Source organism: Pyrgilauda ruficollis, unplaced genomic scaffold (genome assembly GCF_017590135.1).
Source record: "Pyrgilauda ruficollis isolate IOZ18807 unplaced genomic scaffold, ASM1759013v1 scaffold84, whole genome shotgun sequence".
NCBI lineage: Eukaryota > Metazoa > Chordata > Aves > Passeriformes > Passeridae > Pyrgilauda > Pyrgilauda ruficollis.
This window is the reverse complement of record NW_024530377.1, coordinates 86,362-112,398: the sequence shown is the minus strand read 5'-3', so window position 1 is coordinate 112,398 and position 26,037 is coordinate 86,362. Positions and strand designations below refer to the sequence as shown.

Below are 26,037 nucleotides of genomic sequence, written 5' to 3'. Positions count from 1 at the left end.
TTTCCTTAATATGGGAATCAAACCCAAATAATCTGCAAGGCAAAGTTGAGGACTTCTCGTGGTTGGGACAGAAATAAAATATCTCCAGTAGTGCTGGAGGTAACAATTTTCTCCTTTGTGCTGTGCTTGGCCCTAATTCATGTCCTGTCATATCTGTGATAGCTGAGAGAAATCTGCAGCCTGACCTCCCCTGGAATGATGATTTCTGATATAAAACCTTCTGTGATTTTCTCAGAATCTACAAATTAGGTAAATTCCTTCAGCAGCCACATAAACTCAGGTGTTTTCATTTATGTGTTACATAAAGAGAACCTGAAAGGCCAGGAACTGGCAACAGGAGGAAAAATTTTCCTAAAACCAGGCACACTAAAGAAAAGCTGCTCTTTGGTTTGCTCTTGCCTTCCAGGCAGCAAATCCAACATCCCATTCCTACCCATCCCATGGCACATTCCAAATAAAAGGAATGTGTAGAAGCACAGAGTCCTCAGCCTCTGGTGTTTTCTTGCCCAGGCCACAAAATCATTGTGCTTTTCCATTTTCTCCTTTCTTTTCACAATGTCTAATGGATTGTTTTGGGAAGAGACAACCCATGCTGCAAGAAAGATGGAGAGAGACAATTTCCAGGGGATGCAGGGACAGGACACAGGGAATGGCTCCCAGTGCCAGAAGGCAGGGCTGGATGGGATCTTGGGAATGAGGAATTGTTCCCTGGCAGGGTGGGCAGGGGCTGGATGGAATTCCCAGAGCAGCTGTGGCTGCCCCTGGATCCCTGGCAGTGCCCAAGGCCAGGTTGGACACTGGGGCTGGAGCAGCCTGGCACAGTGGAAGGTGTCCCTGCCCATGGAACTGGCTGATTTTTCATGTCCCTTCCAACCCAAACCATCCCATGATTCCATGATTCTGCTGTCAGGCAGAGGTCAATAAATGCCACAACAACAGAGACCAACCCTGGCACTGATGTCACCCCAAGCACTCCAGACTCAGAGAAAAATCTGAGGTAATGGGAACGTGGAGCAGCTTTCACTTTGCTCCCTCTGCCTCCTTCTGCTGTCCTGATGTCATTGATTATTGATCCAGATGGTTTTCCTCCCTTTTCCTGCTCGGGCCAGCTCCAGCAAACACTTCCACTTTCTCCTCTGAGCAGGAGTTCAGCATGTGCATGGGGCTTGGCAGAGCTGGAGCCTAAACTTGTTCCTGTTTCTGAATTCCAGGCTGGATTGTGATGCAAGAGTTATTTTATATATTAAAATATCATGTTTCTGCCCACACACAGCATGCATGGTGGATAACAGAGCTGGCAAGGCAGCCACTGCAAAAGGCCACTTAGTTTGGATTTATACAGGAGGAAGAGTTGCCATTCCTTGTTTTCCAGCTTGGATTTATACACAACCAAACTGTGAAGGTGTTGTCCCTCAGAAGCTCCAGGATGTTTACCTGATTCTGCATTTCACCCACAACCTGAAATCATGACCTGAAACTCTCCAGATCCTAATGAAAATTATTCCCCTTTGAGTTACTTTATTGAAATGCAACTTCAAGAAATACTGGCCAGTTGGGAAAGCAACTTTAATCCAATATTTGTTATCCTCTTCCACAGGTTTTAAATCACTCTTTTTGCTCCCTACTTTGAGCAAATACACCCTTATTGTTTTCCTAGTCCCGCTATGACCTTCTGGAAATGTTTTCATCATGTTAAGCAACCTGCAGTTCCCTACTTTATAAATCTCCTTCATTCCAAGTGTTAACACTACCTAATTCTCTGCTTTAGAGAGGAAATCATGTTTGTTTTTTTGAAGAGCCTGCTGGGAAGAGGAATATTTGCATTTCAAATATTTTTTTTCCATTTCATAAATTGTCTTGAGTTCTCTTCCCAGCGGGCAGCACAAGGCTGTTTATATAAGGGAAGAGGGAAGCTTGCTTTCCCATTACTTCCACAAAAACACGATTAACAGCGATAACTATGCTAATTATTGCCCTCGCTGCACTTGAAATGCACCTCACTGGCTGGAGAGGCAATGCTTTGGGGTAATAATTAACTCCTTTTTCCCTCAATTACCTTTTATTAGGAGAGCAGGAGGTGTCGGGGCGAAACAGCCGCATATCTTCCAAGAAAAGCTCGCGCTTTCCAAGGCAACCCGAGCGGAGGCGCCTCATTAAGAGAACCGCGCAGGACAAACATTCCCATGGCGAGCTGGGCCTTGGAGCTGCTCGGCTTCTCCCTGAGCCTGCTGGGCCTAATTGGGACGTTAATTGCCACCATCCTGCCGCACTGGTGGCGCTCGGCGCACGTGGGCACCAACATCATCACGGCCGTGGCCTACGTGAAGGGGCTGTGGATGGAGTGCGTGTGGCACAGCACCGGCGTCTACCAGTGCCAGGCGCACCGCTCCCAGCTGGCGCTGCCCGCCGACCTCCGCGCCGCCCGGGCCATGATGGTCATCTCCTGCCTGCTGGCCGTGCTGGCGGCCGCCGTGGCGGTGGTGGGCATGAGGTGCACGCACTGCGCCGAGGGCAGCCCCGCCAAGGCCTCCATCGCCGGCTCCGGCGGGATCGGCTTCGTGGCGGCCGGGCTGCTCTGCCTGGTGCCGGTGTCGTGGAGCACCAACGATGTTGTCGTGGATTTCTACAACCCCACGCTGCCCGCTGGGATGAAGTATGAGATAGGGCAGGCTCTTTATTTGGGATTTGTCTCCTCGGCCTTGACCATCCTGGGTGGGGCCCTGCTGTGCACGTCGTGCCTCGGGAATGAGGCGCCTTTCCAGCCGCATTCCGGAGCGCCTCCATCCTTCGGGCCACCGAGTGCCTCCAAGGGCAACCACGCTCCTTCCCTGACATCTGCGTCCCACAGCGGCTACAGACTGAGCGACTACGTGTGAGTTCTCCTGGGATCTGGCACAGCTGCCTCGGGAATTCTGTGCCTGGCACCAGAGAACTTGGAATGGATGTTGAAGTTTACCGTTGTCTATTCCTTCCTTGTCTTCCTGGAGGAGGAAAGGATGTGGATGCAGGACTGCTGCCTGCAAAACCTGGGAAATAAAGGCAAAGGAGGCTGAGATAGTCCCAAGGCAGCACATCCTTGTCTACCTCCCATCACAGCTTTCCAGGTAATTCAAGGCGTAATTTAGTAAAAATAATGGTTTGGTTTGGAGTTGGTGCCCTGTGAAGCAGAACTGGCCACATCGCTGTTTCTTCCCCCAAAAAAGACAGCTTTCCCTAAAACCTGGAATTTCTTGGGGATACACAGTGATTTCCAGCACTGATTGCCTGCTCGGTTCTTCATTTCCATAATTCATGAACGTTTCGTCATGACAAGGTATTAATTTTGCTTTCACTTAACTTCTTGTTTGTTTTTCTACAGTCCCTTAAAATATGAATTTCAGTGGCACTGTGACAGATGTATTTGACAGCCTGTTACAGCCAATATTTGAAGTTATATTACAATGTTTTGACCTGATCAAAATAAAATTTCAGCGCATTTTTTGAAATGCATCACAAGGGAAACGAACCCTCTCAGTGGCTGGGGTTTTTATAAATGTCAGGAATAGAATGGAACCAGACATTTGATATTAAATATACTTTAAAAATTAGAATTAAAAAGTCTCAGAATTTTTCACTTCTAGCTTTTAAGCAGATTTAGTATTCTACACAATCTATGCATTATAGGGAGTGGAAAAACAGTTTCTAGAATCCTATTTCATAAATCCCATATAATGAAATGTGCTCATTTCTTAGGATGAATGCTGGTATTTTGTGCCTGAAGGTGCATTAGGGTGGGCAAGGATATTTCCATCCCCTCCAGCGATTTTTGGGGAACTTTCATTGGGGCACAAGGCACCCTTCATGCCAACACTCATGGACTGTGACCACTGCTTGTCAGGAGTACCAAATCCAGACATGTCCTTCTAAAATCCTCACAAAACTCCATTGTTCCTCCCTGCATTCAAACAAGCAAAAATCAAAATAATTAGCAAAGAAGCCCAGCCCTCTCCATTTCACATTACAGCGAAGTCCCAGGCACACATATTAGGATATAAAATTATGACAAAAAACAGAATCAATTGATTTCTCTTAAACCAGAAATTTATAGGTCTCCCACTTTCAACAGATGGGCCAAGACACTGAAAAAAAATAATTCCAAGATCTATAATGCAACAATTCTTCATTTGGCAAAAAGAAAAATCTGCTTGCAATTATATTGTCACCTTGTGTCACCTCCAGAGCTGGGAGATTTTCAACATTTACCCTGGTTCCACTCTGAACTTTCCTTTTTGTGGTTGATCACCATTGCCTTTGGCTTCATGTTGATTTGGATTGGGACAGAGGGTTTTCAGCACTGATTCATGTTAACATCACCACTGTTTTTAAAAATAAATGGATTTTCTAAGCAATTTGCTGAGACCAACAGTAATAAAAGTTATCTGGGACCTGACTTTGGTTATTTGTGGTGGGCTCTCTGCAGCAGCTCCAGCTCCTCCCTGTGCTGGGCCCAGGGCTGGACACCAGTGGAAGGTGTCCCTGCCCATGGCAGGGAGGTGCAATTGGATGATCTTTAAGGTCCCCTGCAGCCCAAATTCTGTGATCAATGACCCTGCAAACATCTTAGAGACCTGAGGAGTAGGGAATGGACACAAAGTGCACAACAGCTTCTTAGAGAAGATGGAGACCAACTGTTCATGGTCCTTTATGGATTTCTGGGATGCTTTTTTCAGCCCAATGGAGGTGGTCAAAATCCTGGGCTTTTCCTGTGTTTCCATTCTAACAGGTGCTGCCAAGTGATTGGATATCAACCTGAGGCAGGGCTTTGGACAGCCATGAATGCTGGAGCACAGTTCCAAGGGAGGAAAGGGCTGTGGGTCATTAGGGGGTGTTTGCCATCTACTGATAAATTCATTCACTTGCCAGGTTTTGGTGTGGTGGGAATACTCCTGTGCAGGGCTGTTCTTACTGCAGCAATCCCCAGCCAGGCAGAATATGTGACAGGAGCAGGAACAGTTTATAAAGTCCTGGCAAAAATTCCTGGAAGTGCTCGGATGTCAATAGAGAGGGAAATAGTTTCTTTCACAGAGCTGTGAACCAGGGGATCTCACTCCATGCTAAAACTGACACCAGTGTCTTCTCCCTTCCTCCCTCCCTTCCTCCCTCCTCCCTCTGTTTCTTTTCCTTCTTTTTTTCTTTATTTGATCTACTAAAATACATTATCCCTTCCTTGCATACCTTGCTTTGCCATGTAACATGAGAGAGATGTTCTTTTTCACTTGTTTTCTTAAAAATTACAAATACAGCTTGGTCCCCACATTCCTATTATCCTCATTCCCTGTTCTTATCACTAAAGGGGCACCTGGACGTGTTGATTCCCAACTTAATTCATAGCATCCTTTCCAAATCTTCAGCCCATGGCATCTGAAGTCATGTTTAAACCCTTCCCTGAGAATCCTGACTGTTCTTCAGACAGTTTCCCATAAACTCAAACATCTGAATGGGTTTAAAATGCTCTATGGACAAGAAAGGCAGGACAGACCCAACCTCCTTCCTTTTTCCTGGGGGAAAAGGTGGTTAATTTTATTTTCTGCTTTAAGCAGGAGGAAAAAACATTAATTTCATTAGCTCACACTTCAAAGATGTTTGGTAAGCAAACTGTTGGAAAGGGGAGTGAATCAATGCAGAGATTTGACCTGTTGGGAGCACATGTACAGACTTCATAGAGATGTGTGGATATTTAAAATGCTGGAATTCCAGCTCCATTGACTTCCCTGAGGTCACAATTTCACCCATAAGCTCATTATTACTGTCAATACTCCCAAATCTATTAGAGAGCTTTTAACTAAAAGGCCTCCAGAGCAAAGAGAATCAAAGTCAGGGGGATTTTGCCCCCTCAGAGGGATGGGATGGCTAGGAAAGGCTTTTGTTGGCCATTTCACAAAGTGTTTGGTATTGAGCAGAGCAGCTGCAGCCCGTGGGATGTGTGAGGGACTTCTCCCTTCCACTAGAGTCAAGGACAAGCAATTTTATTTTAAAAATGTCATAATCACTGGTATTGATCACCAGGGGTGCTCTCAAATCCATCCAGGCTCAGGCTATCACCACTATTGCTATCCCTGGCAATTCCAACCCAATTAGGTTGCCTTGCTAATGAGCCTCAGCTGCTTTTCATGGCTCTCTGTGGGAGAAAAGGGGTCATGGACAGAGTAATTCCAGCCTTCCACCCTGCCCTGAACTGCCTCTTTGTTTCATTTGGTCATATTTTATCATTCCATGGAAAACACAGAGAGCAAAATTCTTGAAAAGAAGCCTTGAAAATCAGAGTTAGGACTAAAGTTCTTGGGAGAGGTTGTGGCTGTGCCTGGATCCCTGGAAATGTCCGAGGCCAGGCTGGACACTGGTGCTTGGAGCAGCCTGGCACAGTGGAAGGTGTCCCTGCCATGGCAGGGGTGGATGATCTTGAAAGTCTCTTCCAACCTGGATGATTCTGTGAAACGCATTGTAAAGATCAGATAAAATAACACCAGATTTGGCTTACATCATGTTTGCAAAGTTAGATCATTTTAAGCCCACTCACTCTTGAGAGGAAGTAGAGGATGAAGAATCTGGAAATTGGGACAGTTCAGTAAAATATTTTCCTTCCACTGAACACTATGAACTCAGGGAACCAGCTTTGCACTTGTTGATGTTTTCTAGAGTTTTGTGGAATTGGTGCTTGCTTCCTCTACAAGGGAAAAGAATCAAGCAAGCAGCCAGCAGGAGAAAAGTTGGAGCAAAGGAAAGGAATTCCCATCCCCAGTAATATCCAAGTGTTCCTTTAGTGACTTGGACACATAACAGACGAGGCTGTGCTGGATCCAGAACACCACAGAACTCCTGGCACCAGGAACTGGCAGATGTCCCACCAGAAGTGCCACTCCCTCACCCCTGGGGTGAAGCTCTTTGGAGTTCTCAACTCATCCAGTCTTTGGAATCTGGATCCAGTCTTTGGAACCTGGATCCAGGCATATGCCCTCGTTTGGGATCTCTGAGCTCCTGGTGCTGATCCCGTGTCCAGCAGCACATCCCGAGCACTGGAATATGCAGTGCAGCCAGCAGAACCCCAGTGATGGCACCTCAGGGTCTGCCACAGCCTCAGCTCCTCCTCTCCCGAATCCCAAAGCAATCTGGGCTCTCCCAGCTGTGGTTCTGCCTCCTGGCAGAAGTTACGTGGCAGACACGAGCAAACTGATCCGTAAAACCAGAAATGGGCTGTCAACAGAACTTTCTGGAATGTCTTGGTGCTTCCAAGGCCCAAACAGGAGAATACAGGTTTTTAGAGAAGCTGACACTCCATGGACTCAACACCCACCCTTCCTCTGGAGGTTTTATGGTGTCTGGGCATCAGCTCCAGCTTTCCCTCAGTGTGACCAGACCTGCAGCAATTTCTGTCGACCCTGCTGCAAGATCTGACTCTTTTTTCCCAGCCAAAGTTTCCTCTGTTCCTCCTGCAACACATTTTGAAGATGTGTTTCGGCCAACTTTGTTGAATTCTTTGTTTTCTGCTTAATGAGTTCCATCACCTCCTGAGAGGTGTCCCTGCCCATGGCAGAGGGTTGGAATCAGGTGACCTTTAAGGTCCCTTCCAACCCAAATAATTTTGTGATTCCATGATTTAACCTCAGAGCACACTCAGGAGGGATGCAAGGATTGCTATCCCTCCTTTTTTACATGAGTACTAAGCAAAAATAAGAGTTCAGTGAATGCTGCTAAGTTCATTAAAGGGGTTTAAAAAGTGCCACTGTTCAGCACTAACCAGTGCCCCCAGTCCTCTGCGGGTTGGGATGTGACTGAACCCTCTCATCCTCCAAACCTGAGATGTCAGAGCTGACTGGGAGCAGCAGGGGCCAAACACAGAGCCCCTGGAGCTGATCCCAAAGTTCTGCCTGGCATGGGACACTCAGGGAGAATCACCCTCCGGTGTCCCACCAAGGACTCACGGGCAGCTCAGCTGGGGCACAGCAGCCTGAGCCTCCTTCCTGAGTATAGGAGCCCTCAGCTGCTCCTCACAGGACTGACTCTCCAGAACCTTCACCACCCTCACCAGGAAAGATCCATGTCTGGAACAGAGGCAGGGACTGAATCTCCATCCCAGCTCCAGGCTATCTCCAGCAGCTCCATCTCCCCTGTCCAAAGGAAAAGCTCATTTCAGTAGAGAAATCATTTCAGGATGAGCTGAATTATCTGCTACATCTGATTCCAACTTCACTTCTCTCCAAGGGAGCCAATCCCACTCATGTTTCACCTGAAAGCCTCTGGAAAAAGCCACCTCCAGCTCCCTGTGGGTTAATCACAGAATCCCAAAGGATGCAGCCAATAGCCCCTTCTCTATTTAAACACAGTCTGAATTGGGTATTAACTACCTGCTGTGTTTGGCAGCTCTCTTATTCCTAAAATAAATAACTGTATGAAAAGTCATAAACTCTATATTGGACTTTTTCATTTAAAAAAAGCCAGAAAAAAATCAAAGTAGTGTCAGGATTTTAGCAGCCTCACTTCTTGCAGTAAATCTGCTTCCACAGCTGTTCCTGCTGTACTGTGTCCTTCAGCCAAGAGTAGCTGCAGTCCAACATTTCCTTCTTAAGTTATTCCTTACCCAGAGCAAAGCCAAGGGAATTTTGGACAGGGCTCGCCTGCTCAAAATTATGAATGTGCTCTTATTAGAGCAGGTTGCATGTTTTATATTAAATATTCATTCAAATAACAATCCAGCAAAATGTTTGTCGGGATAGGAGTTACTTTGGCTGAAAGGACACGTTTTTCTTCCAGTCTCCACCAAAACTCGCCCATATCTATCATGTCCAAGATCTAAGAAGATCTTGCTTGAACTTGGTTGAGCTCCTTCAGCAGTGCCAGATCCTGTTCTCCTGTTTCAGAGCTGCACCAGTTTAGGAATTACTTGGTTGTCACCAGGGAAAAGGTTTTACAGGTTCCACTGCAGCTCATTAAAAGGGAAAAAAATAAAAAAAGAAAAAAAGAAGGGGAAAGAAAGAGGAAAGTGGCATTTTCTCCTCCTGCCTCTTAAAAATCTGCCCATGTTGAGCTGAGAGCCACAAAGTGTCTCATAATAGTTTGATTTCATGGAATCTTGGAATGGTTGGGCTGGAAGGGACCTCAAAGCCCATCCCAGTGCCACCCCTGCCATGGCAGGGACAGCTTCCACTGTCCCAGGCTGCTCCCACCTTCCAATAGGAAGTCCAAAACTTCCCTGGGAAACCTGTGCTTCACCACCCTCATAATAAAGAATTTCCTGCCCAAATCCCATCTGTCCCTGCCCTCCCTCAGCTTAAGGCCATTCTCCCTTTTCCCATCACTCCATCCCTTGGAAAATGTCCCTCTCCAGGTCAAACCACGAAGGAAAAGTTTCCTCGAAACCCCAGAGAACTCCAGAGCTCCACTCCCTTTTCCGAGGCAAAGCTCAGCTCCAGGAGCTGCTGCCATGAACAAAGTTAAGGATTAGCAATGTTGCCATCATGTGGCTGCTCCCAGAAAAGGCTCAGGCATGAGCCTGAATTTATTAATCAGAAAGCATTTTCCACCTGGATCTTGCTGGTAAAACTCAGAGACAATGTTGAAAGTTGTTACTATTACAGGATATAATTAGAGTAATTATTTTTATAGCAAGAACGTGTGTGCAATGGATAAGGTGAAACCACACCTCTGCCTGTGCTCCTTACCCTCAGGTATTTTATAAATCATATTGAAAACCCCACTCCAAAATTCATTTTGAGTTAACCAAGCAGAAATACTAGAAGTGAAAATCCTCTCTTCCTGCAGAAACGAGAAGGAAAAAAAAAGACAAGGAATCAGTTTTAATACTCTTCATATTTGACATGGCTTGAAAGTGAAATTTTAATGCTCCAACTCTTGAATTACTTTATCCTGACTGCTATAATAATTTGTGATTTTCAGTGATTTTATTATATTTTCTCTTATAAACCGTTCTGTGCAGTATCACATAAATTCTTCTATGCTGACAAGAAAAATCCAAGGAAAGGAACCCCCACAGCAGCTGTGGCTGCCCCTGGATCCCTGGCAGTGTCCAAGGCCAGCTTGGAGCAGCCTGGCACAGTGGAATGTGTCCCTGCCCATGGCACTGGGTGGGCTTTAAGGTCCCTTCCAACCCAAACCATTCCATGATTCTGTGATTTATTTGGAAAATTTCTTCCCTCCTTCTGGGAAGCTGAGAGTGAACAGAAACAATGGTGAATTTACCACCCCACCTGCTCCAGGAACCAGCACATCCCAGGTCCTGGCAAAGTTCTCCAATTTTTTTTTGGTGGAAAACCCTGCCTGGGCATAAAGTGCAGTTGTTTTATGCCCACCCTTTGCCACTACACAGGATTTCCCATTCCAAAGAATAACTGCCATGGACAATAACCCATCTTTTTCCTGCACTCTCTGCTCAGAATTACATATTTTATCCAGTAAAATATTGCAGCAGGACAGTGTTTTGTGCTATTCCTGCTGATCCAGTCAAGGAACTCTGATTTGGCTGTTCCTGGCTATCAATTTTCCCTTCTTGTAATAATCCATCCCACAGCAGAGATGAAGATTTTTTTAGGGATTTCACATTTGGAATATTGGAGCACACAGCCAACACCTCCTCTCCTGCCCTGCTATTTATTTTTAAGCACATCCAGCTGGTGAAACCCCACTGGAAAAGGGAAAACAAAAATATCCAGAGGCTCCTGCAGCTCCTGCTTTGCAGGAGGAGCACTCAGTGAGCTCAAAGTACCATTTTGAAGGAGATCAATTGAACAGGCTGAGATCCCACAGCCATTCCCATTCCAACCTGGCCCATTTCCATTTCCCTCAGCAAACAACACTTCAAAATTCCTTATTTCACCTTGGCAGAAATCAAAACAAAAACTCCTGCCCAGCTTATTTATTTACTTTTGGTGGCTGAAGGGGCGAAGTTTATGCTGAGACAAAACCTGACATTATTTAGCATCAAAATTTTGCATTATTGTGCTTAAAACTCAAATGTTGAGGAGGAAAAATGCACAGAGAAATAATTCCCTTCAAAATGAAAATTTCCTGGTTCAATTCTCAGCAAGGAAAACATTTTAAGTGGAAAACACAAATAACTGGAGCAAAATAGGAAGATTTGGGGAGTTCAGCCCTCACAGAAAAGATGGCAACAACTTAAAAGACACAAACAGGTTCCTCTCCTTTCAGGAGCACCAGGATCAGGTTTTCCCAGGCACTGGAAGAGCCCCAGTTTATACCCAGTTTCCAGACAAAAAGAAATCTGTGAACCTTTTTAATTCTTCATGCTCTGAGAGGCAAATCCTCTCGGGTTGCAGGATCGGAGGTCTTGGGGCCGGGGCTTTTCCTGGGATTTTTCAGCTGAGGGAATAATCTGCAGGATCCTCAGTAACACCAGCATCCCTGGGCTGGAAGCTTGGCAGCCACAGGAGGGAAAACTGCTCCCAGTTGACAGAATTCCCAGAATCACTGGGTTGGAAGAGACCATTGAGTCCAACCCAGCCCCAAGAGCTCAACCAAACCCTGGCCCCCAGTGCCACATCCAGGCTTTGTTAAACACCCCCAGGGATGGTGACTGCACCACCTCCCCGGGCAGCCATTCCAGAACTCTATTACCCTTCCTGGAAAAAACTTTTTCCTGATCTCCAGCCTGTATTTCCCTTGGTGCAGCTGCAGGCTGTGTGCTCTGGTTGTGTCAGTGCTGCTGGAGAAAGAGCCCAGCCCAGCTGAGCACAGGCACCTTTCAGGAGCTGTGCACAGTGAGGAGGGCAGCCCTCAGTCTCCTTTTCTCCAGGGGAGCACCCCCAGCTCCCTCAGGGGTTCCTCACAGGGTTTGTGTTCCCAGCCCCTCTCCAGCCTCGCTGCCCCCTCTGGATGTGCTCAGTGTCCCAAGGTCCTTCCCAAACTGCGGGGCCAGAGCTGCGCACAGCACTCGAGGTGTGACCCCACCAGTGCCCAGTGCAGAGTGACCTCCCTGCTCCTGCTGCCACACCATTCCTGATCCAGGCCAGGAGCCATTGGCCTTCTTGTTTTACCCATTCCAGCTTTTCTGCTGGGCTTGGAGCACCTGCAGGGAGACCCCAAGATGATGAGCATGGAAAAGCTTCTCCCACAGGGACTGGGAAGGAGCCACCTCAGCATCCCCAGTCCCATTCTTTGGCAGCTCTGTCAGATCCCCTGACAGCATCCCAAAATCCCACACCTGAGGAAGAACAGAGCTGCTGTGTGGGGCTGGGGCTGCTCAGGGAGAGGGATAATTGGGACCAAATGTTGGGATTTGACTTCAGAGATGATTGGTTAAAATGCTGCCGAGAGCTGAGAGATCTGAGCAGGAATGTCTGGAACAAGCAGGGAAAAATAGCTGGGAAGGACAGATGGGTTTGGGATGGGAGGGACATTAAAAATCATTCAACTCCAACCCCCTGCCATTGCAGGGACACCTCTCACTGTCCCAGGCTGCTCCGAGTCCTGTCCAGCCTGGCCTTGGGCACTTCCAGGGATGCCTCAGGTTTGAGCCTCTCTATCTTTCAGATTCTGTGCTGCTTCAGTGTGTGGGTCTGAGCTTCATATTATGGGATGGTGAGCTCTCTGCACAGAGCAGGGAGACAAAACAATTCCTGCTCCAGCTGGGCACCAAGGACAAATGATCCAAATCTCAGCCCAAGAGCACAAAGCCCGTGGGCTGGAGAGAGAAAAACAAGCAGGATGGGAGTGCAGGGGCTGAGCTGGAATTGGACACTGAACTGCAATGTGCACATGGAGCAGAGCTGATCCCAGGGAGAGACCCCGTGAGCGCTCGTGCATTTTGGGACCATTTGGGTTCATCTTGGGTGCAGCCCTGGCTGGGCTCTTGTGCTGCCCAAGGTGGATCCATGGAGGCCTTTTCATAAATCCCTGCTTTATTCTTTAGCTCTGCCCAGCCTCTGCTCTAGGGCAGCCTTCACAAGGCACCACCAGGGATCCAGGGATCCACAGCTGCTCTGGGCACCCTGTGCCAGGGCTTGCCCACCCTCCCAGGGAACAATTCCTGCCCAATATCCAACCTAACCCCACTCTTTGTCATCCCAAAGCCACTCCCCCTTGTCCTGTCACCCCTCCTCTCCTGTCACCTCCTCCAGGCACTGAACACTCTTCCCATGCTGGACTTTTCTCCCAAACCCCAAATCCATGCCAGTCTCTCTATAAAGGCTGCCAGGAGCTCTGTGGGTTGTTCCTGCAGCCAGAGGTTTTGCTGGATATCCAATCCTGGGAATCTGTGTCCCCTCAGCCCATGGCTAATCCAAGATCTGTTGCTTGGGCCCTATGTGGTGCCAATTCCTCCTGGAAAAGCCTCTGGATTCACTGAGTAGGAGAGGCCATGCTCTGTTCATGATTGAAGTTTTCCTGCTGTGTTTTCCTCTTCCCTCTAAAACTCCGTTTGCTTCTTCAGCATGTGGAAATAATCCTGAAATTATCAGTTTGTAGAAAAAAATAAATAAAGAGGATGAAAAATGTCTGGAAGGATGAAGTCTGGAGTAGAGGAAAATTTCTGCTCAATTTGCTTTGCTTTAGGGAATGCTGTCACCTGCTGGCCTCACTGGGCTGAGGGTCCTGCACAGGAATTCCCAAAGACACCAAAGTCCCTCTCAGCTCCCCTCCCACCCACTCCTCCTCAAACACATTTTGTCTCCTTCTCCAGCCTCTCTGCACATCCCAGCTCCCATTAACCCATTCCTGTCCCTTTTCCTCTCCCAGCCACCTCCATTCCCATGGATACCTCTCCTCCTTTCCAACAATCTCCTGCATTCCACGTGGCCAGAGAAAATCAGGAGCCCTCAGAGGGCAGGGACCTCTCACACCTGCCTGAATTCCAGAGTTTCCATTTTTCAAAGGCAGCACTGAGATTTGGGACTGCCAAAAGCTGTCCCTGTGCTGGGCACTTGAGGGCTGTGGTTAGGAAGAAAATTAGGGAAAATTTTGTTCCTGGAAAAGGAAGGATGCCCAGGGAAGTGGTGGAATCACATCCCTGGATGTCATTTAATTCCTGACATTTTGTTAGCACATAATTCATCTGTCTCTTCTTCAGGATCCTGCAGCTGCCAGAGCAGAAAACACTTAGAGATGCCTGAAAAATCTTGTTTTTTAAAATTAATTTTATGGTCTTTATGTTTTATAGAATATTTATATATTTATATTTTCTATAAATTGTTTCTTTATATTTCATATATTATATTTTTATATTTAATTATTATTATGTTATATTGCATTATGTTATATTGCATTATATTGCATATTATATTATATTATATTATGTCTTTATTTGCTAACAAAGTTCATATAAACACAGGGAATGTGCAGACAAAACACAGAGTCTGTTTGGAATCCATGGGCAAGGATCAAGCAAATTTTGACCAGAAGGCAGTGGTTAATTAATGACAAAATAAATTGACAGGTGGGTAGCTAAAAATTAAAACTTCAACAGCACAGGAGCACAAGGTGTGGCTGTTTCAAAATGAACCATTATTACACCGCAAAAAGTTTTTCTAGGAACAAGACAATAATGTATCCTCACCCAGCTAAAAGGTTACAACATCTGTTTGAAACCCATCTGAAAAACTGCAAAATCCAAAAAAATTGAAACCCAAGAAATGGAAGAATGATTTCTTTGTAATTCTTCACTAGAAGAAAACCCAGCTTTAATTAAGTCTAACAAAGATCCATCCTCATCACAGTGAGAAAACAAAGATCCCATTAAGCTTCCTACAACTTTTTGCTTATTAATTATTGAAATTTAATTGGAAGTAAGAGTTCATTTGCCTGAAGGACTGACAGAGGTTTTTGCTAATATTTCCTCCCTGTAAGACTTTTGTGAGTCACTTCTGGAGTATTTGTATTTCTGCTTTTATGAAGCATTAAATGCTAAAAAGAAATTTTACGTGTAGAAGTTTCCCATCCACTGGATTGTGTTTTATTGGCTAAGGGAGTTAAGTTGGGGGAAAAGGAAAGGGGAAATTTCAATGTACACACTCAAATCCTGCTGCCTCAGGAAATTCTCACACCTGCATTTCTTTTTTAAGTCCAGAAATTAAACAGGAAGAACTTTCTGCTGTTCCATTCTTCCAGCAGCTCTTCAGAGAATTTCTTCCTTTTACTTTCTTGTTCCTTGCAGTTAAATCTTCCCATTTCTGCTTCCACATCCCAGTCCTGAGCTTTGCTGCTGCATTCAGAGAGAACCAGCTCCACCCCACAGCTACTGGGGAGCATCATTTCACACCAGAAATAAACCAAAAGGCTGGAATGACACAATTTCCTCTTTTTTTAGGTCTTGAACCACATCAAATCTTATGAATGCATTGGATTCTTTTTGCCAGATAGTTACTGGAAGACATAATGCTTTCTAAACATGGATTTAGGGACTCTAATGGAGACTCACAGATTACTGGATGGATTTTTAATCCCCAGATTTGCCTGATTTCCTTATTCTTGAAGTTACTTCCCAACTATTTCTCCTGCTGCAGAACCACATTCCTGAAACCTGGGTCTTGTACTGGCAGTTTCTTCACAGAAATGTTGATGTTTCTACATCAAACATGCACAGGGAACTTGGACTGGGAATTGAGGATTGAATTTTTGCAAAAAGAAATGCACTCAGACATGGCTGCTTTGACTTCAGGCTGTGAGGGGTCTGCTCAGCCTTTATTTGTTGGACTCACAGCTGGTTTGGTCTTCAGCAGGTGCAGGAAGGGACAATTCCTCAGTCCTGGCACGTTTTGGGGCTGGGGGAGCTTGGAGGCTCTCATCAGATGGCAATGGCTTCTCTGGAAGAAGCAGACAGGAAAATAATTTCAAATTAATAAATTCAGATTTAAAAAAAAACCCCAACCCTGGTCTGAGAGTGTCCAGCACCTGCAACAAGGATAAGCTGAAAGTACAAAAGTCTTTAAAAGCTGGAGAATATCACACCCATGAATTTATCCTTGGTTTCACTGCTATAAAACTGTAAGGACAGTCACCATCAGCTGCCCCAGAGCAGGGAGAACACATTTCATATTGCCCAAAGCACCTCTCAGACACATCAAAACAATGAAGAAGCTTTAGAATGTGCAATTAGAGTGAGGATTTTTTTACAATATAACCCTATAATGGAAAAATCTGACTGGGAGGAGACTTGGCTGGTGTTAAGAGCCACAAAAACTCACCATGTTCCTGTTCTGAGGAAGGAGGGATGGGGGCTGGGTCTGGATATGCAGAGGCTGGGGTGTCTGGCTTCAAGGAAATCAAGTTTATTCTCCTTTAAAAGAGCAGAAACAGTTAAATTGCTTTATAGACATCATTTCCACGAGTATTTCACTTCAAGATTTAATTAATATAGAATCACTTAACTGCAAAGGTAGTCCAGATACATTTTACTGCACACTTTCCCTTCTTTTTACAAGGTGAATGGAGCACTATCCACTTCCAATCCCCTGCCATGGGCAGGGCCACCTTCCACTGGAGCAGGGTGCTCAGTGGAATCAATACCTGGATTATTGGCAATTTCTAAAAAATCAGATCTTTTAGGAAGTCACCTAATCAATGTTTTAAGTTCCACACTGAGGGCCTGTCTAGACTTGAACTCTTAAAATACTCTTTGGCAGAAGGGTGTTTAAACAGGTCCTGGCAGCTGAAGGCTTCAGGTACCATTTTTGTGCAGAAAAGTGGACCTGAAGACAGAATCCCAGAATATTCTGAGCCAGAAGAGACAAGACCACAACAGACACCTTCTGTTGTGAAGGCAAGGCTCAGGTGAATTTGCTGCCTCATATTTCAGGCAAAAAACCTAAAAGCTCTACCTTTAGGAGACATTTTGACCTCTCATTTGCAGCACAACAAAACACTCCACATCAAAGAGAGCTTCCACTCAGAGCCAGGGCTGGGAATTTTTGTGCAAAGCTCAGCCTTTAAATGCAGCACAAGAACAGATTGTCTTGGCCCTTCTATTTACAAGTGGAAGGGGCACCAGAAATCTCACCTGGGTGTTTTGAAACAGGACTGCAGAGTGGTGAGGGTGACCCTCCTGGGCTGGGGGGCTCTGCTGCTCTGGGTGCCTGCCTGGCTGCTTCTCCTCTCCTCTGAGGATGGCACTGGAATGGTTTTGATGCCCACTGGGGTGGAAGGGGATGGCACTGGAGTGCTTTTGATGCCCACAGGGGTGGAAGGGGATGGTACTGGAGTGCTTTTGATGCCCACAGGGGTGGAAGGGGATGGTACTGGAGTGCTTTTGATGCCTCCAGGGGTGGAAGGCAGCTCCTTCCCAGCAGTGCTGGGGGTTCGGGGTTGCAGTGGGGGATCCTTGGTGGGAGGGGTTCCCTCTGCCAGCCTGGAGCCTGGGGAAATCACTTTGTGGGACTGGCTCTTCTTGGCTTTCTTGTCTGCTGCTGCTCCAGGAGTCCTGACATGGATCTGGGGCTTTTCCTTCAGGGGCACTCCCAGCTCATCCTCCTCGAAGGTGACGAAGGAGCAGTACCCATCCGTGGAGGAAATGGCCAGGAAGGATCCATCACTGGACCTGTTTGGGATTTATTTATTTTCATTAAGGCCAAGATTTTACTTCAACCCTCACCCAACTGATTAAGGGCCATTAATTCTCTAATTTACAGAGCAAACAGGGATGGATTGCTGCTCAGACACTGAGTGACCACGTGTCTGGCATAAATGAAATACAAACCCAAGGCAGGACTCAAATGCTGTGCAGAACTGGCCATGGAAAAAGGACATTTCCCCATCAAAATAAATCTTAGGAATACAATTCCTTACCATGAAATGTCACTCAGGGTGTGGTAATGGATGTTGGAGACATAACCAAAGGGGAAGGACTGCTCAGTGTCATAAAAAAGCACAGAATCTTCTGAAGCAACAGCAAACACCAATCGGTAGGGGAGGTTAAACAGGGCAGGGGGCGATTTGGGACTGATTTCATCTGCAAAGAAATGAACAGTGAGAATTCTCTTGTATTTATTGCAAGGTAGTGACTGCACTTAGCCATTAATTTAAATAAAATTACATCATCCATCAGTGTAAACACTGAGCAGACAGCTCTTGCACAAAATGCAAAATTTAACATTTCTGTTGTCTGAAATTTACTGTTTATTTTCTCAGTTGAAAAAAAACTAGCACCTTTCTCCCTCTGGATTGCTACTGTCTTGTTTTGTAAATTTTTCCCCCTATTTTCCAGATGGCATTTTTCAGCATATTTATTAGAACTTTAATATTAAAGTCTCCCTTTAGAGGAGCTACAGAGACCAACTGCAGACTCTCATCTCCTTCCTTTGCACCACTATGGATCTAAAATTGTGATGGAAATAGAACAGGTAAATCCTGTAAGGAATACTACAAATTTAACCTTGAAAGAAAGGAGCCAAGCTCTGCCTTTTCACATGAGTAATGTCAGTCTTGCTAAAATATAAACACTCTGGACCCACAATAAAGTTTGATTAAATAAATACAAAATAAATTCTTGTGCAACTTCACAAAATCCTGTCCCCAGCTCAGAATTCCTGCTCTGCCCAGTAACACCAGCACTGCTTCCTTGAATAAACACCAGTGGTTGTGGCAAACTATTCCAACTCCCTGTGATGTGGGCAGTTGAGACTAACAGGAATTATTTCACTGCATTGCTCCTCTGGTGCTAAACCAGGTTATTTCTTTTGAACACAAAATGGTTAACAGTTCAAGGAAAATATATCACAGTGCTCCTGCAGCCTGAGAGGCCAAGGAACAACATTCCTCCACTCTACCAAAAGCAACTCATGAGGGACTTGAGGTGAACTCAGGGCCTCAGTCAGGAAACAGCTTCTCAGCACTGTCTTAGAGGAATGCTGAAAGGCTGGGGCATAAAATAATGACCAGCCCCATCTTTTCCCAGATTTGCTGGGAGTTCCCACTCCCTGAAGCTTCCCAGGCTGTGAGGGCATGCTCTGACTCTGGTTTTTTGTATTACTGCATTTTTTTCCCCCCTAATAAAGAACAGTTATTCCTACTCCCGTATCTTTGCCTGAAAGTCTCTTAATTTCAAAATTATAACAATTCAGAGGGAGGGGGTTTACATTGTCCATTTCAGGAGAGGCTCCTGCCTTCCTTAGCAAACACCTGGCTTTTCAAACCAAGACACCATACCTTTAGCAGGAGCTCCTCTCAGCTCAAAGTAAACAGGACAGCAGCGAACAGCCAGAGTGCCCTTGCCAGGACAGGGCAGGTGACCCACGGGCCTTCAGAGAGAGCCAGGAGTTCAGAAAACACATTTGCACTACTTGAATTGTTTATTTTTAAATCCAAACAGATTTTTATCTCGCTAAACCCCTACCTTTTCAGATTGTTTCTGGAGAAAACATAGGTGGTGTTTGTAACGTTCTCTCCTGATTCCACACAGCCAGCTGCAAAAACAAAGGTTCCAACATTACTCATCGCCTCAGAGAGCTCCTGAGCACACACCTTGTGTCCACAAACATTCCAGTTCCTGGGAATTAGGCTTCTCTAGAAATATTCTAATTCCCAGGAATTAGGCTTGTCAGTTGGGCAAAAGCTGAATATAACTTAAAAAGGCATCCCAAATATTTATTTAGTGCTGGTTTTGTTTCCCTGATACACTTCCCTCTTCAAAGCTGCTTTTTGATGTTGCCAGACATCAATAAAAGCAGGGTTTGGACAGGCACACACTGATCCCTCCTTGCTGGGCTGTTTTTACTCTGAATGCAGAATGATCTGAGGGAAGGACAGAGTCAAAAACACTCCATTCATTATCCTACATTTCTGTCTTAAGACTTCTGGTGTTGCAATTTATTCAGCAAAATACCATGAATACCACTTTTATCACAGGAGAAAGTTGATGTTGTAGATTGCTAATGGAGAATATTGTGGAGCTTTTATTTTCTTCAATAGGGAGAATGAGGAATGCCTTAATTAGGATAAATCAGCATCCCTGAGATGCAGGAAATATTAAGGAACATTCCAATTAGGATATAATAGATTGAGGGAGCTGGGAAGGGGCTGAGCCTGGAGCAAAGGAGGCTCAGGGGGGACCTTGTGGCTCTGCACAAGTCCCTGCCAGGAGGGGACAGCCGGGGGGGTTGGGCTCTGCTCCCAAGGAACAGGGACAGGAGGAGAGGGAACGGCCTCAGGCTGGGCCAGAGCAGGCTCAGGGTGGATATTGGGAAAATTTCTTCCTAGAAAGGGTGCTCAGGCCTTGGCAGGAGCTGCCCAGAGAGGTCTGGAGTGCCCATCCCTGGAGGTGCCCAAGGAAGGCCTGGAGGTGGCACTCAATGCTCTGGTGACAAGGTGGGGATGGGTCACAGCTGGGATTCCATGACCTTGGGAATGTTTTCCAACCTCAGTGACACAACCCAAGTCCCAGGAGATGTCCCCACACCTGGAGTGAGCAGATAGGAGCCATCAGGAGTGAAGCTGAGCCTGCGGAAGAAAGACTTCATGCTGTCATCGTGAAACATCCGAAAGCTCCTCACCTGCAACACAGAAAGCAGGATTGTGGAGAAGGCCAGTAATGTCCAGCTGCAATCCCTGGGACACAAAACATCCAGCCTGATGGAACTTTCCAAGGAAAACTTTTTAAAAGCCACGGCTCCTTCAAGGTTTCTAAAAATTCTTCACAGCTAAGAAAAATAATCCTTGATCCCTCTTGAGCTGCAAAGCAAAACACTCCCAGAGCTGTCACCTTAAACCAGCCATCAAAAAATAGCCATAACCTGGAGAACAACATTGTTTAACACCCAGTGTTGCCCAGGCATCTCATTCTAACCCCAGGATTAGAGGTTGAAAGAGAACTTCTCTCATGGCAAAGTGCCTGCTCTCAGGCCTGTTCTTCAGTGTCTATAAAACTCTTACCAATGTTTTCCCCCAAAAAGAAAAGGAATGAATAGAAGGAATTAAGAAAGTTATAGCCAGCCTGGAGGTGTTATTTTACTATCACTTAAAGCTGTTTGGGAGTAAAAAAAAGCTCTTTGTTTTCCCTCTTAGGGTTAGAATTTCCTAAATTATCCCTAATTCATATTTTTCTTCAAAATCTAATGACCTTCTTGAAAATTCCAGGCTGTTAACTTTAAAATATTATTACTATTAACTTTAAAACATTATAACTATTATTACTCACATCCATTAATAAACTCCCAGATACTGCCAGGTATGTTTGAAGTTTTTCCTATTAAGAACTGTTTTCTCCACACTATTTTTAACTTTTACAAATAAAGGATTGTGTTACTGCTTTCATCAGCAAGAAATTTTGGGGATGTGGTTTCAGGGTGATGATGTTGGGAGTGGATAAGTGTGACGGTCTCTTCCAACCTTGATGATTCTACAATATAGGAATTGTTTGAATGGAAAATATTTGATCCTTTGGTTTCATGGGACAGGAAGTTCAGATAAAACAGCCCCCAGCAGAGTTTGCAGCCCCAGCAGAACCAGGTACCTCTCCTTCAGCTCCCGACCCCGATGGCATCTTGGTGACATTGAAGGCCACTCGCTTGGTTTGGGTGCTGTAAACTCGCAGGACCCTGCATGGGAGAGCAGAATCAGCCAGCAAGGAATGACAGAATGCTTTGGGTTGGGAAGGACATGAAAAATCAGCCATGTCTTGGAGGTCTCTTCTAACCCAGTGATCCTGGGATTCTGTGAAATTGTCTCTCTCCAGGTTTGCTGGGGCTCCTTCAGGCCCTGCAAGGCCACCCTGAGCTCAGCCCAAAGCTTCTCCTGTGCAGGTGAACAGTCCCAGCTCTCCCAGCCTTTCCTATGAACAGCTTCCTTTCACCCCAAGTTTCCCAAAAATGCCCCAGGATCTCCCTTCTCAGTCAGCACCTCAAAATGTAAATCTGGACCACCAATTAACCATTAAAATTATCCTCACGAGACACCACCAGAGGGATGTGCTTTAATGACCAAAGAACCAATGAACCCCTCACAATGCCTGGACTCCACAAATTTTGGGAAGTCCCAGCACTTGGATTTTGGAGGAATAAGGGAATTAGGTGGGCCAGGCTGTTCCCACCTGCACTGTAGGTTCCTCAAAAGTGGGAACTCATCTTAAAAACAATTAACTACTTCTCCATCAGTTGTATCATCATGGAATGCTCTGGGCTGGAAGGGACCTTAAGGATCATTTAATTCCACCCCTGCCTTGAGCAGGGACTTTCCACTGTCCCAGACTGCTCCATCCTCAAGGATGAATTTATCAGCTCATTAACACAGCCATGCAGCACTCTCTTAAGAGTACTAATAATGTTCAATAACAAAACTTAATTACTAAAGGAAGACTCCTACAAAAGTTTATTTGCTGCTAAGAGAGTCTGCAGGAATCTTGAGCACAAGCCAAAAAAATAACTAAAATATCACTTTACTTTCACATGAACCTGCTTACACAAAAAAAGTAAATAAAACAAAACCTCATGTTTATCTGGCATACTTCCTTTTAATTCATCCTCCTGGAAAAAGGAATATTTAGGAAAAACACTCACCTGTCACAACTCAGGGTTGCAATATACTGGCCTAGAGGATCCCAGGTTACTCCTTGGACATAACTCTTGTGCTCATTAAATATTGAAACTTTCTGTCCTGAAATTACAAACAGCTTTCAGATCCATAAATTCCACTGTGTTTCCAAACATTTCAAATATAAAACAAGACAAAGAAATGCTTCAAAACGTAGGAAAATATTTTTTTAAACACACAAGTGTCCACTGGATGGTGGCTGATAAGAATATCAGCAGAAGTTGCTTTTAAAGTGCCAGTTTAGGGTTTGTTCACTACAAACTTAATAATTAACTAGAATTAATATTAGATTAATATTAGCAAAGGCAGGAGTTCTCTGACTCCACTGAGGTTCCATAAGGGAAGGTCTCAGAGCCAAAACATTGATGAGACAAAGTTACAGAGAGTTTTAGAAATACTTTGTTGAATACTGGCCCAGGTGGGATTTTTTCTATTATTTAAGTGTTGCTTTCTTGCAAAGAAATACCAGAAGCTGACAAGTTTCAAAGAAAATAATAGCTTTTTAACAGGAAAGACACAAACAGAGCTCAGGCCATGCTGCACAACACCAAAAAGTGGAGTAAGGAATATAAAAGAAGTTTGTGCAAGAGTTTTGGGGGGTAAAAAATGCATAAAATTATTTCCTAAACACCCCAAGGTGAACAGAGTCCTCAGGTATGAATTCTGTTGGCCTGAGAATATTTGGTGTCTGTTTATAGAAGGGCCTCACACACCCAAAAAAATCACACAGAAAAACAATCACAAAAAAAGATGTTTCCCATTTTTTGGGAGGAAATGCCAAGAAGGACTTCCAGCAGATCTGGAATTCCAAGGGATAACTGCAGCATTTACCTTTATTGACATCCCACATGATTGCTGTGTTATCCACAGAAGCAGACGCCATGTAATTTCCATCTGAGGTCCAACAAATATCATACACATCTTCCAAGTGGCCTCTAGAAGGCAGGAGAAACCAATTATTAATTTGAAAATTAAAAGCCACATGTGAATATGAGTTTTATGAATTTTTAGGTTAAAAAAAAAATATCAAGAGGCAAATAAAAACTCCTGCTGGTTCTTCAAGCACTTCTGCAACTCTTCTCACATCAACCTCAGCAGCTGCCAGGAACTGCTCCTTCAGCTTAAAACCACTGCCCCTTGTCCTGTCAGCTCCTAATTATTTAAAATGTCCCTCTCCCTCCTTTTTCTGAGTCTCATTAACAGGGAGTAAAAGTATTAATATCAGAGCAAATGAATTATAGTTCTGGAATTCTACACAAAAAAGTGTAGTGTGTGTAAAGTGAAAAGTGTACCACATGTTAAAATCCACTGAGAAAACAAAAACACTGAAAAGAAAACCCAACTGACCAAATAATAAATTACCTCAAAGTTTTAATGACTGCCCAGTTCTCCTTGTTGAGCTGAGCTTCATCTTCATCCTGAAAAACCAATGGCTCCAACTCTTTGCTGTCATTCAGCTTCCACAGCAAAATGACAGCATCTGTAGAAGAAACCAGAGCAAGCTCCTTTATTTCCCACTCCCTTTTGTTCATTCAGGTGGATTTCAACTAGTTTAACTTCCAAATGATGCTGGATGAGATAGAGGAGAAGCAGCTCTCACCATCCCCTCCTGAGGCCAGGATGTCCCCGCTGGGAGAGAAGCGCACGACGTTCACGGCCTTGGTGTGGCGCGCCAGGTTGGACAGGAACTCCACGATGGCTTTTCCATCCGGGCCCTTCTCCACTTTCCAGATCTAGTTAGGAGAGTGTTACAGCTTTCCAGGGCAAGATGGGACGTCACAGGATCATCAAGGTGGGAAGGGAACTCCAGCATCACCCCAAACCCTGTCCCCAAAGGCCACATCCAGACTCCTCCTGAGCACTCCCACAGACAGTGACTCCAAACCTCCCTGGGCAGCTCAGCCCAAGGCCTGACCACTCTGCCAGGGAAATTTTCTGTCCCAATCTCCAACCTGAGCCTGCCCTGGTGCCATTTGAGGCCATTTCCTCTCCTCCCTTCCCTTTGCCCAGCCTCTGCTCTGGGGCAGCCTGCACAAGGCATCAGTTTCTGGTAACCATGAATCACTGGGACATGGCAGAAGAGTCTGACCCCACCTCACTCCACCCTCCTATCAGGGAGCATATTTTATGTCAAAGAAAATTGACATTTTTCTAGCCCTAAAATATGTATAAAAAAGCCCTGAAACATATGCATCATCAGGGAAGAAGAGGTCAATTTCCAAGTGAGGAAGGAAAAAGTTTTATCTGAGACAACTGAAATAAACTACTACAGAGACTATTTAGAAGAGTATGTAATGACAAGGGGGAGTGGCTTCAAACTAGGGGAGTAGGTTTAGATTGAATATTAGGGTGAAATTGTTCCCTAGCAGGGTGGGGAGAGGCTGGGATAGAATTCCCAGAGAAACTGTGGCTGCCTCAGGAAATGCCCAAGGCCAGGCTGGACACTGGGGCTTGGAGCAGCCTGGGACAGTGGAAGGTGTCCCTGCCATGGCAGGGGTGGCAGCTGATGAACTTTAAGTCCCCTTCCAACCCAAAGCACCCTATAATTCTATGTACAATCTTACACTCTTTCCTCAAACTATGTACCTGCCAATAACCCAATATTTTGGATAATGAAACCAAGCCGATATTTTGGATAGCAAGCCCCCACACCCTGCACATGTCCAGACCCAGGTTCAGCTCACCCTCACGGCTGTGTCCACCCCTGCCGAGGCCAGGCGATTGATCCTCCCATCCGCTCCATGCTGGAAGTCCAAGCTATAAACCGGCTCCTTATTATGCCACACTATTTCACAGGTGATGACCTTCATGTTTACTGGAGAGAACAGAGCAAACCCCTCTTCAGTTCTTGTTCCTTATGGCTCTGGCGGCCAAACTTTGCGCGCATTTCTCAGGCACCGCTGGCAGAGCCTGGAATTGCACTGCAGTCATTGACAGGATGCTTTGAGGAAGGCTGTTTCTAAAAGTTGCGATTATTATGGCTAAAGTTCCTCTTTGGGGATTTCAAGAGGACAGTATCAAGCCCTGTGCATCGGTTTAAGACTTGAGAGAAAAACTTTTTTGGAGTAACAACCCTGCCCGGAATCCAAACAAGGAGCGGGCACGGGCGGCCCGGCGCGGGTAGGGGAAGGGCAGAAGCGCCGCTGGCCGCTCCCGGAGCGCCGGGGATCTCTATTCCCGCTCTCCAGACCGCGAGGAGCCCCAATCCTACTCCCCAGGGCCCCAAAACCCCAAATCCCGGCGCGGCTCCCCCCGCTCAGATCCTCCCCCCCTCCCCTCACCTGCGGCCCGCCCGCGGCTCCCGCGCGCTCCCGCCTTCGCCCGCCCCGCGCATGCGCGCGCCCGCCCCGCGCGCCGCCTCCGGAGCCCTCAGGGGCTGCCGGGGGGGGAAAAAACCGCACAAACATCAGAATAAACCTAAAATGAAAAAAGCCCAATGCTTGCTCAAACTCTTCAAAAAAGTGTTGTTTGGGGTTTTTTTTTTTTTTTTTTTTTTTTTTTTTTTTTTTTTTTTTT

The 26,037-nt window shown here is 45.7% G+C and overlaps 2 protein-coding genes across 2 annotated transcripts; one reads left to right on the top strand and one right to left on the bottom strand.

Moving 5' to 3' along the window:
• The first annotated feature begins 2,183 nt into the window (after positions 1-2,183).
• CLDN14 (claudin 14) lies at positions 2,184-2,876 on the top strand. The gene has a single exon (XM_041487790.1). The coding sequence runs from the start codon at positions 2,184-2,186 to the stop codon at positions 2,874-2,876; it is 693 nt and encodes a 230-aa protein (XP_041343724.1).
• A 12,780-nt stretch (positions 2,877-15,656) lies between these two features.
• CHAF1B (chromatin assembly factor 1 subunit B) lies at positions 15,657-25,836 on the bottom strand. Its single transcript, XM_041487816.1, has 14 exons — positions 25,803-25,836; positions 25,206-25,336; positions 24,122-24,254; positions 23,884-24,001; positions 23,353-23,456; positions 22,488-22,584; positions 21,446-21,530; positions 20,393-20,486; positions 19,331-19,400; positions 19,144-19,235; positions 17,785-17,947; positions 17,000-17,536; positions 16,188-16,279; positions 15,657-15,806 (listed from the first exon to the last, which is right to left on the bottom strand). The coding sequence occupies exons 2-14, from the start codon at positions 25,329-25,331 to the stop codon at positions 15,685-15,687; spliced, it is 1,833 nt and encodes a 610-aa protein (XP_041343750.1). The 5' UTR covers positions 25,332-25,336; positions 25,803-25,836; the 3' UTR covers positions 15,657-15,684.
• Positions 25,837-26,037: the final 201 nt, after the last annotated feature.

Coding starts and splice junctions, on each gene's coding strand:
- CLDN14 (XM_041487790.1), top strand. CDS start 2,184: ATGGCGAGCTGGGCCTTGGAGCTGCTCGGCTTCTCCCTGAGCCTGCTG.
- CHAF1B (XM_041487816.1), bottom strand. CDS start 25,331: ATGAAGGTCATCACCTGTGAAATAGTGTGGCATAATAAGGAGCCGGTT. Junction 23,457..23,883: donor GCAGTCATTAAAACTTTGAG/GTAATTTATTAT, acceptor CCTGCCTTCTAG/AGGCCACTTGGAAGATGTGT. Junction 20,487..21,445: donor GGTCGGGAGCTGAAGGAGAG/GTACCTGGTTCT, acceptor TCTGTGTTGCAG/GTGAGGAGCTTTCGGATGTT.